At 41.8% G+C, this 21,046-nt stretch overlaps 1 protein-coding gene across 3 annotated transcripts in view; it reads right to left on the bottom strand.

The window, feature by feature from the left end:
- Positions 1 to 20,687, bottom strand: part of LOC121276848 (DDRGK domain-containing protein 1-like) — an 86,079-nt gene extending 65,392 nt beyond the window's left edge. For 2 of the 3 annotated variants that reach the window (XM_041185454.1, XM_041185631.1), the window contains exon 1: positions 20,568 to 20,675. In XM_041185454.1, coding sequence (XP_041041388.1) covers positions 20,568 to 20,655 — 88 coding nt within the window. In that variant the 5' untranslated portion in view covers positions 20,656 to 20,675. Of the gene's footprint in view, positions 1 to 20,567 lie in introns of all 3 variants that reach the window. The other variant, XM_041185543.1, reaches the window with a different exon arrangement.
- Positions 20,688 to 21,046: the final 359 nt, after the last annotated feature.

The following is a 21,046-nucleotide window of genomic DNA, read 5'->3' as shown; positions in this document are numbered from 1 at the left end:
CTGCTCCATGGCTGTTTGCTGAAGCTGTACTACAGAGTGCCCATTCTTTCTGTTCTGTTTGACTTAAGATGAACTTTAATCACAAGTCCACCTAATTTCCCTTTCTACAATGCTGCCTACATCTGTCCATGCCTCGTATCTCTTCAACATCTTTGTTACCCCAGTTCAACTGCTACAAATATTCTCTTTGGCAGTCCTTAGAGTTCACTTGATAATCACACAATCGCAGTGCAGAAGAGGCCCTTCGGCCCATCAAGTCTGCACCAACACGTAACCTACCTGATCTCATTTACCAGCACTTGGCCCATAGCCTTGAATGTTATGACATGCCAAGTGCTCATCCTGGTACTTTTTAAAGGATGTGAGGCAACCTGCCTCCACCACCCTCCCAGGCAGTGCATTCCAGACTGCCACCACCCTCTGGGTAAAAAAGTTTTTCCTCACATCCCCTCTAAACCTCCTGCCCCTCATCTTGAGCTTATGCCCCCTTGTGGCTGACCCTTCAACTAAGGGGAACAGCTGCTCCTTATCCACCATGTCCATGCCCCTCATAATCTTGTACACCTCAATCAGGTCGCCCCTCAGTCTTCTCTGCTTCAACAAAAACAACCCAAGTCTATCCAACCTCTCTTCATAACTTAAATGTTTAATCCCAGGCAACATCCTGGTGAATCTCCTCTGCACCCCCTCCAGTGCAATCACATCCTTCCAAAATGTGGCGACCAGAACTGCACACAGTACTCCAGCTGTGGCCTCACCAAGGTTCTATACAACTCCAACATGACCTCCCTACTTTTGTAATCTATTGCTCAATTGATAAAGGCAAGTGTCCCATATGCCTTTTTCACCACCCCACTAAGGTGCCCCTCCACCTTCACAGATCTATGGACACACACACCAAGGTCCCTTTGTTCCTCAGAACTTCCTAGTGCCATGCTGTTCATTGAATACTTGTGAAATTACTCCTTCCAAAGTGTATTACCTCACACTTTTCAGGGTTAAATTCCATACGCCACTTATGTATCAAAAATTCTGACATCCATCTTACGTCATACTAAATTCCATCTTCAAAATCCCTGATCAACATTTTTTTTCACACTGAAAAAGTGGTGGTCAGGAGCAATGGTGATATTGTCAATGAAATTAAAGAAAAGTGGCACACATGTTGAATAATTATTTTGTGTCAGTATTTACAGCAGAGGAAGAAGACAGCATGCCAGTAATCCAAAGGAAAACACAGAATCAGGGACTGGGACTCACCAAAATTAATACAAGTAAAATAACAAAATAACGACACTAACATATGTCAAATCCTCGGAATCAGATGATTTCCATCCCATGATTTTAAAGGAAGTAGGTGAAAACATGCATTTGTCCGAACCATAATCTTGCAAGGATCTCTCAATTTGGGAACCGTTTGTCAACGAAGAATTTAAGAAAGGTCAAAGAAGAAAACAAGGGAATTATAAACCAGTTAGCCCTAACATCTGTTGTCAGGAAATTACTATAGTCTATAGCTATAGATAGGGTGACTGAACACCTTGGCATTTTTCAGTTGATCATACAGACAACATGGATTTGTAAAGGGTAGGTCATACCTGGGAAGCCTGGTTGAATTTTTTGAAGAGGGGATTAAAGGAGCAGAGGAATGTATATGGATGCTATTTATATGTACTTCCAGAAGGTGTTTGATTAAGTCCCTCATAAGAGACTGTTAGCTAGAGTTGAAGCTCAAGGAATTATTGACTTGGTTAGGGAATTGACTGAGCAGCAGGGGAAAGAGTGTAGAGGTAATGGGTATGTACTCTAATGGCAGAATGTGACTAGTGCTATCCCACAAGGATCTGTGTTGAGGTTTCAGCTACTCACTGTATTTATCAGCAACTTAGATGATGGGATTGGCAGCCACATATCTAAATTTGGCAATGACAGAAAGATAGGTAGCATTAAACATGTAGATGGAAACATAAAATTACAAATAGACACTTGAGTGAATGGACAAAGCTGTGGCAAATGCGAGGTCATTCATTTTGGACCTAAAAAGGATAGATTAGTAATTTCTAAGTGGTAAAAAGCTAGAAACTGTAGAAGTCCAAAGAGTCTTGAGGGTCAAGTACCAAGGTTATTAAAATATCATTAACAGGTTTAGAAAATAAGTACAAAAGGCTAATGGAATACTGCTCTTAATGTTTAGGAAGTGAAGTCATGTCTCATCCATAAAAAGCCTAGGTTTGACTGCAAGCAGTTATGTGCATCAAACGTTAGGAAGGATATATTTAGAAGAAGGTGTAGTGCAAGTTTACCAGAATAATACCTGGACTCCAAGGGTTAAATTATGAGGAACGATTACAAATCAGGTTTGTATTCCCTAGAATTCTACAGCCTACAAGGGATACTTGATTGAAGAAGATTTCAAGTTATTAAGGGGAACAGAGACAGAGAGATACAGAGACAGAGAGATACAGAGACAGAGAGATACAGAGACAGAGAGATACAGAGACAGAGAGATACAGAGACAGAGAGATACAGAGACAGAGAGAGTCTAGGACTGGGGTTGTGGGGGGTGGGGGCATCATAAAATTAGAGCCAGACTTTTCAACAGTGAAATTAGTAAATACTTCTACACATAAAAGAGTGGGGGTGGAAAGAGTTCAAGTTTGGAACTCTCTGCCAATTAAAGGTAACTGATGATTCAATCAATTATTTATTTTGAAACGGAGATTGATAGAATTTTATCAAAAAAGCATTAAACGCCGTGATTCTCCAACTGGGGTCTGTGGACACCGGCCAGGGGTACAGGTATTTGTAGAGGCTTTTTTAGGGCTGCACAAAATAATTTCTCAAGCGAGGAGAGAGACAGAGAGACAGAGAGAGAGAGAGAGAGAGAGAGAGATTGAACGAGAGCAAAAACACAAGAAGGTCAAAATTCAGAAAAAAGGCAAACCGTCTATTTTATATAAATTAATGGTAGTTAGCATTAATCCTGCACAAGGGGCCAACAGGATACTCACCCCAAAGTTCCCAAATGTTGCCCTTCTCACTGACGGGCCTTGATTACCAGAGTTTTCAGTGATGGGTCTCACATTTACTTTTGGGCAGCGGTGGGAGTGGGGAAAGAAGAGAAGTGGGAGGCCAGCTATTGCTCTGCTATTCAAGTTCATTGAATTTGGGCTCGTGCAATGAACAAGGGCCACTGTAATAATGCCTGGTCTGCTGAGTATTTCTACCATCTTCTGTTTATATTAACCTCCTGCTGGTTTGATTCCTGTAATTGAGGAAAAGCTGTCACTTTGACTTACTTACATCTATCACCATGTTATAATAATGTAACTTGCTTTCTTGATTAAATAACATTGAGTTTGCATGGTTCTATAAAAAGTTCCTAATTGGAGGAAAGGAAATTCATATGTCTAAAAAGTTATTTTTTAAAATATTAAACTAGTAATTCCCTTCAAGCCTGTTAAATATCTAAACGCAGTTAGACTGCTGTTAATACTGATTTGACCAATTGCTGTTTGTATTGGATAGGATCAACGTATTAATTTATTGTAAATGGCATACATATCCAATCTTTAACCACATCAAAAGCAGTTCACTCTGCATGTACTAGGATGTTAGTGGAATCGCACTTATTCTTTATTTCTGGTTTGTCTGGTCTGTCTCATCACCATCCTTCCTTGAGGTGGTGGTGGTGAGCTGCCTTCTTGAACCACTGCAGTCCATGTGGTGTAGGTACACCCCCAGTGCTGTTAGAAAAGGAGTTCCAGGATTGTGACCCAGCGACAAAGAAGGAAAGGCTATATATTTCCAAGCAAGATGGTGAGAGTGGCTTGGAGGGGAACTTTCAGGTGGTGGTGTTCCCATCTATCTGCTGCCTTTGTCCTTCTAGGTGGTAGTGGTTGTGGGTTTAGAAGGTGCTGTCGAAGGAGTCTTGGTGAATTCCTGCAGTGCATCTGGTAGATGGTCCAGTGCTGCTACTGTGTGTCAGTGGTGGAGGGAATGAATGTTTGTGGATGTGGTGCCAATCAAGTGGACTGCTTTGTCCTGGATGGTGTCAAGCTTCATCAATGTTGTGGGAGCTGCACTCATCCAGGCAAGGGAGTATTCCATCATACTCCTGTCTTGTGCCTTGTAGATGGTGCACAGGCTTTGGGGAGTCAGGAGGCAAGTTACTCGACGCACAATTCCTAGCCTCTGACCTGCCCTTGTAGCCACAGTATTTATATGGCTAGCCCACATTTTCTGATCAATGGTAATGCCCAGGATGCTGATAGTGGGGTCCCAGTGATGGTAATGCCATTGAACATCAAAGGGGTGATGGTTGGATTCTCTCTTGTTGGAGATGATCATTGCTTGGCACTTGTGTGTCGCGAATGTTACTTGCCACTTGTCAGCCCAAGCCTGGATGTTGTCCAGGTCTTGCTGCATTTGGATATGGACTGCTTTAGCATCTGAGAAGTCACGAATGGTGCTGAACGTTGTGCAATCATCAGCGAACATCCCCACTTCTAACCTTACGTTGGGAGGAAGGTCATTGATGAAGCAGCTGAAGATGGTTGGGCCAATGACACTACCCTGAGGAATGCTTGCAGTGATGTCCTGGAGCTGAGATGACAGACCTCCAACAACCACAATCATCTTCCTTTGTGCTAGGTATGACTCCAACTAGTGGAGAGTTTTCTCCCCGATACCCAGACTCCAGTTTTGCCAGGGCTCCTCGATGCCACACTCAGTCAAACGTTGCCTTGATGTCAAGGGCAGTCACTCTCACCTCAGCTCATTTGTATTTGTTTGAACCAAGGCTGTAATGAGGTCAGGAGCCGAGTGGCCCTCGCGGAACAAAAATTGGGCATCAGTGAGGAGGTTATTGCTAAGCAAGTGCTGCTTGATAGCACTATTGATGGCGCCTTCCATTACTTTACTGATGATTGAGAGTAGACTGATGGGGCAGTAATCAGACAGCTTGGATTTGTCCTGCTTTGTGTTTACAGGACATACCTGGGCAATTTTCCACATAGCCGGGTAGATGCCAGTGTTGTAGCTGTACTGGAACAGCTTGGCTAGGGATGCAGCAAGTTCTGGAGCACAAGTCTTCGGTACTATTGCCAGAATATTGTCAGGGCCCTTGGCCTTTGCAGTATCCAGTGCCTTCAGCCGTTGCTTGATATCACGTGGAGTGAATCGAATTGGTTCTGTGGTGCTGGAGACCTCTGGAGGAGGCCGAGATGGATCATTCACTCGGCACTTCTGGCTGAAGATTGTAGCAAATGCTTCAGCTTTGTCTTTTGTACTGATGTGCTGGGCTCCTCCATCATTGAGGATGGGGATATTTGTGGAATCTCTCTCTCTCTCTCTTTCACAGATGCCGCCAGACCTGATGCATTTATCCGGTACTTTCTGTTTTTACTTCAAAATGTATATGTCAGCTAACATCCTTCACAAAGACTCCTTACAACCATATCCAGTTAATATGTAAATGAGAACAACCAAGAACAAGAAATAGGAGCAGGGGTAGACCTCACAAGCCTGCTCCGGCATTCAATACAATCATGGCTGATCTTGGGCTTCAACTCAGTTTTCCTGCCCACTCACCATATCCCTTAATTCCCTCAGAGACCAAAATTCTATCTATCTTTCTATCCGTCTATCGATCCCAGCCATAAATGTATTTAACGATGGAGCATCCACAACCCTCTTGGGTAGAGAATTCCAAAGATTAACAACCATCTCAGTCCTAAATGATTGAACCTTTATCCTCAGACTTTGCCCATATGTTTTAGATTCTCTGACCAACAGAAACAATCTCTCAGGATCTACGCTATCAAGCCCCTTCAAAATTTTGAATGTTTCAATGAGATCACCTCTCATTCTTCTAAACTCCAGAGAATACAAGGCCAATTTATTCAGCCTCTCATCATAGAACCTCGTTCCCAAGGTCCAATTTAGTGAACCTTTGCTGTACCAGCTCCAATGCAAGTATATTCTTTCTTAAACATAGATTGTTAATAGCTGAGGCCCTGGCATTAATCGTTGCAGCACACCACTATCTGCCTGCCAACTTGAAAAATCCCCATTTTGTTTTCTATCCATTAACCAATCCTCCACCTATGCTAATATATTAGCTCCAACACCATATGTCTTTACCTTGCCTATTAACCTTTTGTAAGGCACCTTATCAAATGCCTCTTGAAAATCCAGGCATACTACATCCACTAGTTCCCTTGTATTTACCCGACTAGTTACATCTTTTGTCGAACAGAATTTTCTTCCACCCAATTTTAGTCCAGGCTCCTGTCGATTTAAAACCCAAGAAAATCCAGGAGATTAAATAGAAATGAGAGATTATTTTAAAATCAGCAGCAGTAACCAGGACTGAAGTCAGTAATGAAGTTGATACTCAAACATCAGAGCACAGCAAGAGCCAAGTAAAACAACAGTCAACAGGAATGTTCTGTTTGAAAATGAGAAAAAACAGAAAAACATGTTTATGGACACCAGCGACATGAAGGTGAAAATTTCAGTGAAGGAGTTTAGTAATGTTGATTCTCATCTTATACAAGCATTTCGATTTTTGGGTGCATTTTAGAGAATAAGCTTATCTGTGATTGCTGCAGATAGGAGTGTAAACAATAGCTGTAAGAAGATTTTTTTTTTAAATTGTATTTTTTTTTCCTGAGTACTGGGTATACTGCAGTGAAGCAATGATAACTATAAATGCAAATAAAAATCAGAATGGTGTACACTAGCTCAATTAGTATTAAAATAAAATGATATACTAACTGAATGTAACTATCAGAACTTAAAAAATTCGTTTTCATTCAGATGACAATCTTGTGTATTCTACACTTTTCAGTTTCAGTTTATCAAGGGTTTATATTTTTATTCATGGCATAGAAATGTCCATACAAAACCACTGACCCTCGTCACAGAAACCAACTGTCTTTCCAGCTCCAATAGCGTATATTAAAGCTGCTGCAGTTAAAAAGCTCGTAGTTGGATCTTGGGATCGAGCTGGCGGTCCGCCGCGAGGCGAGCCACCGCCTGTCCCAGCCCCTGCCTCTCGGCGCTCCCTTGATGCTCTTAGCTCTTTACTGTTCTTGGCTTTTTTAAGTTTGCCTCCTTGTGTTTAATATATTCCAACTATATTCAACTAAAAATTACAGAAAGATATAAAGGTGTGCTAACGTTGAAAAATATGTTTTAAGAAAGCAACATTGGACATTTCCAACATTTAATATCATAGTCAGTGTTCTAGTCTAAATGTTCTTGGATATGATGGTAATGCGTGTTAACAATAAAGTCCTTTAGGGTCTTCTTACTGGGCCAATTGTGGTGACATTTAATTAACTAACCCAGGTTCAACTTTTATCTAAGCAGCAACATTTCAATTACTAGCCTGTTTCATTAAATCAATTATCATTACCATCATGTGCATTGAAATGGCATTATTGACAATGCAGCAAAATCCTGGTGGGCCTGTACCCTTTACAGTTTACTCAAATTTAGGTGGTGACTCAAAAATGCATTTCCAAGAAAGCCAGACAAATTAGACATCTGCATTAAAATGAAAAACATAAAAGGATTTATTTTTCCTTTTTCTCTCGAATTATCACCACTACAAAATGGCTTAGTGATGGAGAAAGAATAAGTTTCCACTGCTGTTGTGGGGGAGCACCAGAGTCATTCTGATAAATGGCACAAAACATTCACCCCTCCCCCAAACCAAGGAGTTACACCATTTTTCCCCCTCATTTGTTTCATAATGATTAGCTATATTAATAGTCAATCTCACAGCTCAGCCTTTGAGCATATTCTTTTCAGTGAGGCATGTTCTTTTCAGTTTGCCTGTATGTGTCAGGCAGGTTACATTAAGTATTGCAACTTTCTAGAAGTTTAAAGCACCTATATTCTGCAGAAGAGGGAGCCAAAAGTTACTACAGGTAGTGTCTTCTGATTCGCACATCATTTTTACATATGATCTCTTCACCTCATTATGCTTTAAGTACCAGGCTTGGATTTTGCTTTTAAATAATAGACAGGGAAATATTGAGATACCATGTGCCCGAGAATTCAAGTAGTTGCTCTGAAACCACACGATTCCTCTGCTTCAACATCACGACAGTCAGTTAAGAGTGGTTGTACTGAAACTGAAAACTAATCTGGTAAAGAAAAGATCAAATAAGTATTGGAAAGTCAGCCATTGCCCACGGAGAACCCATGTCTGTTGCCGCTTTCCTAAAACACAACCTTTCAAAAGTTGGGTGTCACCACACTTACGTAATTTTTCTTGAATATTGCAAATTACAAAGGGAAACTTACAAAAGGCAGTTGATGTAGTGAAAAGGGAACAACAGAGTTTATGAAAGGATCAGTGGTATTTGAAGGGTGGGTAGCTCTTTCGATATAAATCCCTCATATATCCCACATTTTCATTGTAACTGCCTCCTACACTTATTGAATAATCTTTAGCCGAAAGGCTCCTCTGTTCAGCCTTAAATTGAGGTGTATTTTCCAAATTGGATATATTCACCAGACATCACATGTTGCTTCACGTTCAGTTGAATGAATATCACTTACTGTGTTTTATAAAAGGGCATTTTCTGGTCCACAATTACAGTGCAAAATAGGCCAATTAAAATCAATAAAGCCCACACAAAAAAAAGCAATGTCTATACAGTTACTGCCTCCCTAAAGCAGTTGAACATTCATTGAATAAATGAACTACTGTAAGGTTACTTCTGAAGGAGGTATAAATATTTTTTCAGTCCTAAAGGAGATGGTAGGTTCCGGATAGATTCCATTCCACGAGTGCTCTGCCCCAATTAATGACAAATATTGTTTAGCTGATATAATTGGTAGTCGATTTTTCAGTGAATCACCATGGTTAACTGATAGTGGTCATTAAACCAACCAGAAAAATGCCACAGGTTGTTCTGTGCAACAAATATTTACATGTCATGCACATCATACACAAAACTGGGGCAGGTGCAGGAACTGCTTCAGCATAAATACCCATTGACAGCCAACATGGTACCATTATAAAAAGTTTAAATAATCTATTCCAGGAACTGCCCGATGACTCCCCAGGGAGATACAATAAGGTCAAATTACTGACAAGCATGAGCACTTAATTGCAATTCCTTCGGCAGATAGATGTGGAAATGGCTGTCCCCAAAGTGTTGAGATGATAAGTGTTCTCATTAAAATTAACAATCCCTTCAGAGTTACAGGAATGCTGCTGAGAATGATTTTTTAAAAAATATTTTTGGGTAATGATGTGTTATTCTGTGAAGAAAGCTGTGTATGTATAAATTATTTAATTAAGTTGGCAAAAGGTTACGAGAAGACATTGTCTGGGAGGTTTAAAACATGAAGGGATAGAGTTGTTACGTTTGTGTATTTTTAATGAGATAGGTTGGTTTAACATTTGTATTTTTAGATAAGTTGAGACTTCATTTGAATATCAAAGGGAAGTCGGACGTGCAAAGGAACATGTTTGCATTTTGCAGGAGTTCCATAGGGAAACAGAAGAGGATATATGACATTTTATTGACCCAAAAGCAGAGACAAAATAGAAACATGAACTATTTTATACTGGAAAGATTTGAGTTTCAAATAGGTGCAAGGACAATGGAAGCTGAGATGAAAGGGGGAAAAAGGGTATTTTAGAGTGGTTGTTGGCTGTAGCTGTGGGTAATTGGCTGTGTGAGGAAAATCGCCTGGAAACAGCTATTAGCTAGGAGAAGATGCAGTTTGGATCAGCCATCCAGTCATGCCAGAAAAGTCTTGGGCTGCAACAAGGAGTCGTTTTCTGAAGTTTTGGATTTCCACAGCAGAGTGGGAGAGAGTTTAAGAAGTCATGTGGTAAGCCTTTATTAAAGCTACAGTAGTTTGGCTTGGGTAATATGACTGGATTTTTTATAGTTAAACATGTATAAGAGAATGTTGCCTAGAAGGTATTTACTTGTGGGTCTGACCAAGTCAGGAGCTTCTTTGGGGCATTTTTGTAAGACTAATTTAAGTGTGCAACTGTAATCTTTTGTGTGCTTAAGTATTTTTTATTGTTGTTAATAAAACTTTTACTTTTAATTTTTAAAATCCCTAAAGTGTTACTGGACTTATTGCTGCTGAGATCAGTATATTTTCTTCTTGTTTTCAGAATACTAAAACTCAAGGGTATGGCCTGAAAGCCAAGTTTCCCTCTGGGATTTGGTTTGCGCAGCAATTAACATCTACTGTGGTCGTAACAGCTGCTCTAATTTTTGTTAAAATATTTTAAACCATGGATTTTGATGCTCCTCCTTTGACATAGGAGTGCTACCAGGTGACTGGAGAATTGCAAACGGTACACCTCCATTCAAAAAAAAAGGAAAAGGCTAAACCTGTTAACAACAGGTCAATCAGTCTAACATCAGTGGCGTGGAAAAAAAAACTAGAAGCCATCTCCAAGAATAAAATTAATTCTCCCTTGGAGAAGCACGCATTAACAAGAGGCAGCCAGCAGAGATTTGCTAAAAAGGGAATCATGTAACACTGCTATAACACTGACATCTACCCAGCATCGTGGAAAACTGCCCAAATATGTCCTGTCCACAAAAGGCAGGACAAATCAGTCAATTACCACCCCATCAGTCTACTGAGGGTTGATGAGGGTAATGTTGATGTGGTGTAGATGGACTTTAAAAATGCATTCGATACAATGTTGCACAAAAGTTATTGCTCATGGAATAAAAGGGGCAATAGCAACATGGATACAAAAATGGCTGAGTAATAAGAAACAGAAGGTAATGGTCAATAGATATTTTTCAGCTGGAGGAAGGTTTGTAGTGGAGTTCCTCAGGGGTCGGTATTGGGACCCTTCTAGATCTTGGTCTGCAGAGGACAATTTCAAAGTTTGTGGATGATACAAAACTTGGAAGCAATGATGGTAAGGTGTGATGATGATAAACTGTCAGGAAGACAGTACAGAACTTCAAGAAGGACATAGGTAAGTTGGTGCAGTGGGCCGATAGGTTCAATGAGGAGAAGTGCAAGGTGATTCATTTTGGTAGGAAGAACATGGAAAGACAATTCTTAGGGATGTGCAGAATCACTGTGCAGAAGAAGCCCTTCAGCCCATCAAGTCACAGAAGAAACACTTGACCTACCTACCTAATCCCATTTACCAGCACTTGGCCCATAGCCTTGAATGTGATGACGTGCCAAGTGCTCATCCAGGTACTTTTTAAAAGATGTGAGGCAACCCGCCTCCACCACCCTCCCAGGCAGCGCATTCCAGACCGTCACCACACTCTGGGTAAAAAAGTTTTTCCTCACATCCCCCTAAACCTCCTGCCCTTCACCTTGAACTTATGTCCCCTCATGACTGACCCTTCAACTAAGGGGAACAGCTGCTCCTTATCCACCATGTCCATGCCCCTCATAATCTTGTACACCTCGATCAGGTCGCCCCCTTCAGTCTTCTCTGCTCCAACGAAAACAACCCAAGTCTATCCAACCTCTCTTCATAATTTAAATGTTTCATCCCAGGCAACATCCTGGTGAATCTCTTCTGCAGCCCCTCCAGAGCAATCACATCCTTTCTATAATGTGGCGACCAGAACTGCACACAGTACTCCAGCTGTGGCCTCACCAAGGTTCAATACAACTCCAGCATGACCTCCCTACTTTTGTAATCTATGCCTTGATAAAGACAAGTGTCCCATATGCCTTTTTCACCACCTCACTAGCATGCCCCTCCGCCTTCAAGGATCTATGGACATACATGACAAGGTCCCTTTGTTCCTCAGAACTTCCTAGTGTCAGGCTGCTCATCGAATACTTCCTTGTCAAACTACTCCTTCCAATGCCCAAGACACCCAACCTCACTGTTAACCACCCGGCCAATCTTTGTGTCATCTGCAAACTGACTAATCCTAGCCCCCACATAGTCATCTAAGTCATTTATATAAATGACAAATAATAGGGGACTCAGCACAGGTCCCTGTGGTACGCCACTGGACACTGGCTTCCAGTGACTAAGGCATCCTTCTGTCATCCCCCTCTGCCTCCTACAACTAAGCCAATTTTGAATCCACCTTATCAGATTACCCTGTATCCCATGTGCATTTGCCTTCTTTCTAAGTCTCCCGTGTGGGACCTTGTCAAAAGCTTTGCTGAAATCCATATAAACTGCACTACCCTCATCTACACACCTGGTCACCTCCTCAAAAAATTCATTCAAATTTGTAAGGCATGACCTCCCTCTGACAAAGCCATGCTGACTATCCCTGATCAAACCTTGCCTCTCCAAGTGGAAATAGATACTCCCCTTCAGAAATTTCTCCAATAGTTTCCCTACCACTGATGTGAGACTCACTGGCCTGTAGTTCCCTGGCTTATCTCTACAACCCTTCTTAAATAACGGAACCACATTGGCTGTTTTCCAGTCCTCTGGCACCTCCCCCTGTGGCCAGAGAGGAATTAAAAATTCAGGTCAGAATTTCCTGCGATCTCCTCCCTTGCCTCCCTCAGCAGTCTGGGACACAAATCATCCAGACCTGGAGATTTGTCCACTTTTAAGCTTGCCAACACCTCCAATACCTTGTCACTCCCTATATCAATTTGCTTAAGAACCTCACAGTATCTCTCCCAGAGTTCGATAACTTCATCCTCATTCTCTTGGGTGAAGACGGATGTGAAGTATTCATTCAACACTCTAGCGATGTCCTCTGGCTCCACCCATAGATTGCCCCCTTGGTCCCTTATGGGATCTACTCTTTCCCTGGTTATCCTCTTCTCATTGATCTACTTTTAGAATATCTTGGGATTTTCCCTACTTTTACCAGCCAGAGCTTTCTCGTATCCTTTCTTTGCTCTCCTAATTGCTCTCTTCAGCTCCACCCTGCACTGTCTGTACTCCACTAATGCCTATGCTGATTTGCTTCCCCTGTACCTGCTAAAAGCCTGTGTTTTCCTTCTCATCGAAACCTTAATATCTCTGGTCATCCATGGTTCTCTGGGCTTGTTACTCCTTCCTTATCACCCTAGAGGGAACATGTTGAGCCTGTACCCTCCCCATTTCCTTTTTGAACACCCCCCACTGTTCCTCTGTAGATTTCCCCACAAGTAACTGTTCCCAGTCTACCATGGCCTGATCCTGCCTTATTTTACTAAAATCCACTCTCCCCCAATCCAAAACATTTTTTGCAACTTGTCGATTTCTTTGTCCATAACAAACTTAAATGTTGTGGTCACTATCATTAAAATGCTCGAACACCCTCTCAGCCACCTGTCCAGCTTCATTCCTCAGAATTAAGTCCAGCAATACACCGTCCCTTGTTGGGCCCTCTACATATTGACCTAAAAAGTTCTCATGTACACATTTCAAGAAATCCACTCCATCCAAGTCCTTAACACTATGTTTATCCCAATTAATGTTGGGAAAGCTGAAGTCATCTAATATAATGATCCTATTGTTATTGTTTTTACACACCTCCACAAATTGTGCACATATTTGTTCCTCAATTTTCCACTATCTGGGGTCTATAGTAAACACCGAACAATGTGGTTGCCCCTTTTTTATTCCTAAGTTCTACCCACAAAGCTTCATTTGATGCCCCCTCCAAGATATAATCTCTCTTTACTGCAGTAACTGACTCCTTAACTAATAATGCAATGCCTCCTCCTCTTTTACCCACTCCCCTCTCCTGCCTGAAGATCCTATATCCTGGAATGTTGAGCTGCCAATCCTGCCCCTCCCTCAACCACATCTCAGTGATGGCTACTACATCACAATTCTACGTGTCAATCCTCACCCTTAACTCATCCATTTTACCTATAATACTCCTGGCATTAAAATAGAGGCCATCCAACCTTGCCTTACTCCCTTGAAGCTTATTGCGGCTGTACTCCCTCTGACTTGATAGCTTTACTGTATTATGATGTGCCCTTATTCTGCTAACATTGCGTCCCCTTCCCCTGCCGAATTAGCTTAAACTCCTCCCAACAGCACTGGCAAACCCGCCCACAAGGGTGTTAGTCCCGCTCAGGTTCAGACGTACAGGTCCCACCTTCCCCAGAAACAGTGCCAGTGATCCAGGAATCTAAAACCCTCCCTCCTGCATCAACTCTTAAGCCACATATTCATCTGCGCAATTCTCCTATTTCTGAGCTCGCTAGCACGTGGCAGAGAGACCTAGGTGTATATGTGCATCGATCATTGAGGGTGGCAGGACAGGTGCTGAGAGCAGTTCATAAAGCATACAGTATCCTGGACTTTATTAACAGGGGCATAGAGTACAAGAGCAGAGAAGTTATGCTGAGTTTATGTAAGACACTAGTTAGACCTCAGCTGGAGAAGTGTACAGTTCTGGGTGCCATACTATAGGAAGAATGTGAAAACATTGGAGAGAATGCAGAAGAGGCTTACAAGAATGATTCCAGGGATGAGAAACTTCAGTTACAAACATAAGTTGTAGAGATAAAAACAAAAAAACTGCGGATGCTGGAAATCCAAAACAAAAACAGAATTACCTGGAAAAACTCAGTAGGTCTGGCAGCATCGGCGGAGAAGAAAAGAGTTGACGTTTCGAGTCCTCATGACCCTTCGACAGAACTTGAGTTCGAGTCCTGGACTCTTTTCTTCTCCGCCGATGCTGCCAGACCTGAGTTTTTCCAGGTAATTCTGTTTTTGTATAATTTGTAGAGGTTGGGACTGTTCTCCTTGGAGAGGCTGAGGCGAAGAGGAGATTTGATAGAGGTGTTCAAAATCATGAAGGGGCTAGATAGAGTGGATAGGGAGAAACAGTTCCCACTCAAAGGGATCGAGAATGAGAGGGCACAGATTTAAAGTGATTTACAAAAGAAGCAAATGTGACATGAGAAAAAACTTTTTCACACAGCGAGTGGTTCAGGTCTGGAATGCATTGCCTTGAATTGTGGTGGAAGCAGGTCCATTCAAGGCTTTCAAGAGGGCATTAGATGATTAGTTGAATAGAAACAATGTGCGTGGGTATGGGGAAAAAGGCAGGAGAATGGCACTAAGTCATAAAGCTCATTTGGAAAGCCAGTGCAGACACAATGGGCTGAATGGCCTCCTTCTGCACCATAACAATTCTGTGAATTGAGTTCTTTGATGTAATAACAGAGAGGGTTGATGATGATAGTTTGCTGGATGTTATACATATGGACTTTTAAAATTCATTTTATATAATAAATTTAACAGACTAATTTGGAAATTAAAAGCACATGAGATAAAAGGTGCAGCGGTAACTTGGGTACGTCATTGGCTGAGAGATGGGAGGCAGAGAGCAGTGGTGAACAGATGTGTTCCTGACAGGACAGAAGTATGCAGTGAGACCCACCAGCAGTCAGTACAAGGACCACTGCTTTTCTAGTTACATATAAATGGCTTGGACTTAACAGTACAATTTTGAAATTTGCAAATTATACAAAACTTGACAAGATAGTAAATAGTGACAAGGATAGCAAAAGACTTCAGGCATAAAAGCGAAGTGCTGGAAATACTCACAGGTCAGGCAGCATCTGTGGAAAGAAACAGAGGTCATAGACCTGAAATGTTAATTCTGTTTCTCTCCCCAAAGATGTTGCCATACCTGCATAGTATTTCCAGCATTTTGTGTTTTCATTTGAGATTTCCAGCATTCACAGTATTTTGCTCTTGTAGCAGGCTTCAGGACATAGACCGGTAAATGGGCAGACAAGTGGCAGATGCAATTTAGTGCAGATAAGTGTGAAGTGTTCCATTTTGGGAGGAACAAATGGAGAGGCAATATAATCTAAATGGAACTATTTGAGGGGGGAAAAAGCAGAGGGACCTGGAGGTACATATTCACAAATCTCTTAGCCAATTAAGAAAGCATATGGAATTCTTGGCTTTGTAAGCAGGGGCACTGAATACAAAATCAAGGAAATCTGTTTACAAACAGCTGATTAGGCCTCAGTGGTAGTACTGCGTACAATACTGGCCAGCAATTTAGGAAGAATGTTAGGCCTTGAAAAGGGTACAGAGGAGGTTTACCAAGATGATCCCAGGGATGAGGGATCTCAGCTATGTAGAGAGACTGGAGAAGCTGGGATTGCTCTCAGTGCAGAGAATGTTAAGGGAAAATCTAATACAGGTTCTCAAAATTACGACAGGTTTTGATAGGAGGGAGAAATTGAGACCTCTGGCAAGTGGGTCAGTAACCAATGGCTGTAGATGAATATAACTGGGAAAAGAATAAAATTCTTTTCACACAGAGGGTTACAATGACCTGGATTACACTACCTAAAAAAGGTGGTGGTGCGTGCAGATTCCACAGGAACTTTCAAAAAATCAACTGGGCATACCACGTTCAAGAAGGCATCTCACCATCACCTTCTCAAGGACAATTAGAGATGGGCAATAAATGCATCCCAAAAAAGAATAAATTTTTTAAAAAGTTTAGTGAACACATTTTTGCAGGCTTTTGGAAAAAAGCTGGGGTGTGGGATTAAATTGAACAGCTCTTTCAAAGAAGCCAACTCAGGCACAAATGAACCAAATGGTCACCTTCTGTGCTGCAGAAATATCATAGAATTTAAGTTGACAAGCTCACAGAACCTGGCAAGGACAGGAATTGTGGGAGCGAGACATGTTATCAGGGCGAGAACATAGGCAAAAAAACCATATGATAGAATATTAGGAGTTCGCCCAGCCACATTAGGAATACTGTTCCATTCTCTTCCATTTTCACAAGTTTAGAAAAGTCAGCACAACCTGTGCTAAATTAAAAGCACTGGGGGGGGGGGGCGGGAAAACAAGAATCAAAAACTGCACTTTAAAAAAGTTCCTTGATTTATCATTTAAAAATCCACATTCAACTTCCATCACATCCACATCAGTTTCAGTTCTGTTCATGGTCAACTAATGATGTACTCAGGCAGGAATGACCCATAACAGCATATCCCTGATTCAAGGGCACTCAATGTGCTCACGCAACAGATACAGCAGGGAGAGGAAAATACCCTGCAATGATACATTTATTTAGCAACTTTCACATGACAAAATATCCCACAGTGACTTACCAGAGCAGCAGCATCAAGGTACATACGTCACTTGGGTAGTGTCACTGCATGACTCCCAGGCATTCATTAAAGCATCATTCTGTTGTTTTTTGGGATAAGGTACCCAAGCAAAGAAATGTGCTCCTAATCCCACAATTCAGTCGAACATTGTGTATCATCGAATCAGGTAGTGAAGGGCTTTGGGTTTCAATTCAAATTCAGCACATAACTCAAAAGTTTAAGTTGAGGCATTTGAAGGAGTCTTATCACCACAAGGACTGCCGCATTTCAAGGTGAAGTTGAGGTCCACTGCTCAAGACAAACCAGGGAACAATAAGTGTAGCCTTAACAGCGATACCCACACCCCAAGAATAAAGTAACTAAATACATCTGACTGGGTGATTCATATACACAGTCCACTACAAAATAACTGCCACATTACATTCTACAAGTCAAAACTTGGTGTTAAATTAATTTTTTTTGTTTTTAAGCTGCTCCTTAGTACATCTCCCAATAGATTTCTATTCCGCCTGTTAGGATTGCACAAACATCAAAAGGTAAATGTACTCACAATGTGCACCCCAAGTGTTCTCCAACTATCTAGTTAAATCCGGAAGTTCACCACAATTTAGAAATTTCAGACTCATGCAAGTACTGCTGCAATAATGGTGGACAATTAAACAACTAATTAGAGGAGGAGGCTCCACAAACATCTTCATTCTCAATGATGGGGGAGCCCAGAACATCAGTGCAAAAAAATAAGGCTGAAGCATTTGCAACCATCTTCAGCCAGAAGTCCCAAGTGGATTATCTGTCTCGGCCTCCTCCTAAATGAACCCAGTATTACAGATGCCAGTCTTCAGCCAACACAATTTGCTCCATGCGATATCAAGAAACAGCTAAAGGCACTGGATAGTGCCAAAGCTATAGGCCCTGACAATATTACTGAAGACTTGAGCTCCAGAACCAGCCTCGCCCCTAGCCAAGGTGTTCCAGTACAGCTCCAACATTGGCATCTATCCGGCTATGTGGAAAATTGCCCAGGTATGTCCTGTCCACAAAAAGCAGGACAAATCAACCCAGCCAATTATCACCCCATCAGTCTACTCTCAATCATCAGCCAAGTGTCACTGACAATGCTATGAAGCAGTGTTACTCAGCAATAACCTGCTTACTGATCCGCATTTGGATCCACAAAGATCAGCTCCTAACCTCTTTACAGCCTTGGTCCAAACATACGCAAAAGAGCTGAACTTCCGAGGTGAGGTGAATGCGACTGCCCTTGACATCAAGAAGCATTTGACTGAGTGTGGCAGCTAGGAGCCCTAGCAAAACTGTGAGTCAATGGGAATCAGGAGGAAAACTCTCCACTGGTTGGAGTCATACTGAGCACAAAAGGAAGATGCTGAGGTTGTTTGAGGTCAGTCATCTCAGCTCCAAGACATCACTGCAGGAGTTCTTCAGGGTAGCGTTCTAGGCCCAACCATCTTCAGCTGCTTCATCAATGACCTTTCCTCCGTCTTAAGGTCAGAAGTGATGATTGCACAATGTTCAGCATCATTCGTGACTCCTCATATACTGAGGTGGTCTGTGTCCATATGCAGCAAGACCTGGACAATATTCAAGCTTGGGCGAATAAGTGGCAAGTAACATTCGTGCCACACAAGTGCCAGGCAATGATCAGCTCCAACAAGCGAAAATCTAACCATGACCCCTTCACATTCAATGGCATTACCATCGCTGAATCCCCCATAATCATCATCCTGGGGGTTATCATTGACCAGAGACAGAACTGGACTAGCCACATAAATACTGTGGCCGCAAGAGCAAGTCTGAGGCTGGGAATTCCATAGAAGCTAACTCACCTCCTGACTCCCCAAAGCCTGTCCACCATCTACAAGGCACAAGTCAGAAGTGTGATGAAATACTCTCTGCTTGCCTGGATGAGTGATGTTCTAAAAATACTCAAGAAGCTCAACACCATCCAGAACAAAGCAACCCACTTGAATGGCACCCCATCCACAAACATTCACTCCCTTCGCCATCGATGCACAGTGTGTACTATCTACAAGATGCACCAAAGGAACTCACCACGGCTCCTTAGATAGCACCATTCAAACCCACAAGTGCTACCACCTTAAAGTTCAAGGGCAGATGATGCATGGGAACATCACCACCTGCAAGTTCCCCACCAAGCCACACACCATTCAGAAATGGAACTATATCGCCATTCCTTCACTGTCACTGGGTCAAAATCCTGAAACTTCCTTCCTAACAACACCCCATATGGACTGCAGCAGTTCAAGAAGGCAGCTTCTCCAGGCAATTAGGGATGGGCAATAAATGCTGTCCTAGCCAATGATTTCCAATTCCAATGATGAGCCCCTGTTGTTACCAAGAAATCCAAGACTGAAATTAGGCTAACGACTATCATTACATCACAAGCTGATCAGCGGAAATAAGATTGGTTGAAATGAATGTATGCATTGAATACTAATTGTATTATAATTGTATTGAAGCACCTCAGAATGCAACATGATGTATGTTTGTGGCTTGGCCTAAATAGCCAAGTGGTTATGGTACTGGGTTTATAACCCTAAGATCAAGAGTTCAAATTTAAAAGATTTAAAAGATTATCAAGAGTTCAAATCTCACACTGGCAAACAATGAAACAATGATGTGTGTTCGTAGAAAAAAAAATGATGTATGTTGATAACTCCAATACCATTGTCTGATGGTCTGAATTGACCATATTGAAATGATTGTAATATTCATTGATTATATTGATGCATCTCATGATGCATGTGTAAAAGTTGAATATGATTGTACTTATGTGATGCTGATTTTGAAATGGTTTGGAATGCTCTTCCAGATATTTTATGAATAAAATATACTTTTCAAAAAAAAAGCATGATTTTAAAAAAGAAACATGTTAATAATGTAAGATTACATTAAAAATCTTTTAATTCAGAGAACAACCTTAATTAAATCAAAACTGGACTCACGTTCACACCTTGCTCTTGGGATTAAAAGAGAACTGCCAACAGCAGTGGGTGCATAAAATCCCTGGAAAGTCTGATAATTTATTTTCCCCCTTTAGTCTGGTGAGGACAGAATCAAACTCGATACTTGACTTTTCTCTTCCCCAAGCACAAATTTGGTTAAATAACAGGACACACTGTTGAAAATCAAGCACTGGAGCAAAGCAACAGAATGCTGAGGGCAAACATCAAAGGAGTTTTGGGCAGGTGAGAAAAATAAAATTGGGATTTTGTTTTGACTTTTAAAATAAAATCATTCAGCTTCATGGCGCAAATAAGTGTGGGTGCCTTCTCCGGTTGATTGACAGCAAAGCTACCCATTCACTGGCCGCAACGTCGACTACAAGACCCGTATTAACCAATCAGTTGTGTGGAGGCGGGACCTCCGGTGGCTGGAGCTGCTCCACTCAAAACGGCCGCCGGTTATCAAAGATCCCGCTTTTCGCTCAGATTTCAGACCGAACACAATATTTTATAAATAATGCATATGTCTTCTACCTTTTTGCACTTGTCGCCTTAATTTCGATGCAAAGAAGATGAGAATCGCTATGATGGCAGCAGCCAACACGTACAAAACGGGATCCATGTTTATGTTAGCCTGGCCCCGCCCCTAATGACATCACGCCCCGCCGCGGCCGGTACCACTCCGGGTCCTCAGGGGGATGTGGCTGGAGAAAGACACATGTTACACATCAACCTTAGCCATTTAACCATTATAAGAACTCCATCAAACTAGTTACAATATAATTCAGTAAATCTTTATTCTAGAGTTGTCAGTTATTTCGGATTTTCCTCCGGCAGGGATATTTTCATAAATAAAAACACTCCCAAATCCGATGGTTCCTGGGTGTGAGCGGAGATGGCTCATAGCGCCATCGTTTGGCTGGGAGGAGAAACAGAGAGTTATCAGACAGGCTGGGGCTTTTAAACACTGCGAGGCTACAGCTATTAGACAGGCTGGGGCTTTTAAACACTGA

This window comes from Carcharodon carcharias, chromosome 1, assembly GCF_017639515.1.
Source record: "Carcharodon carcharias isolate sCarCar2 chromosome 1, sCarCar2.pri, whole genome shotgun sequence".
Lineage (NCBI taxonomy): Eukaryota > Metazoa > Chordata > Chondrichthyes > Lamniformes > Lamnidae > Carcharodon > Carcharodon carcharias.
The sequence above is the reverse complement of the archived record's forward strand: the minus strand, read 5'-3'. Positions and strand labels throughout refer to the sequence as shown.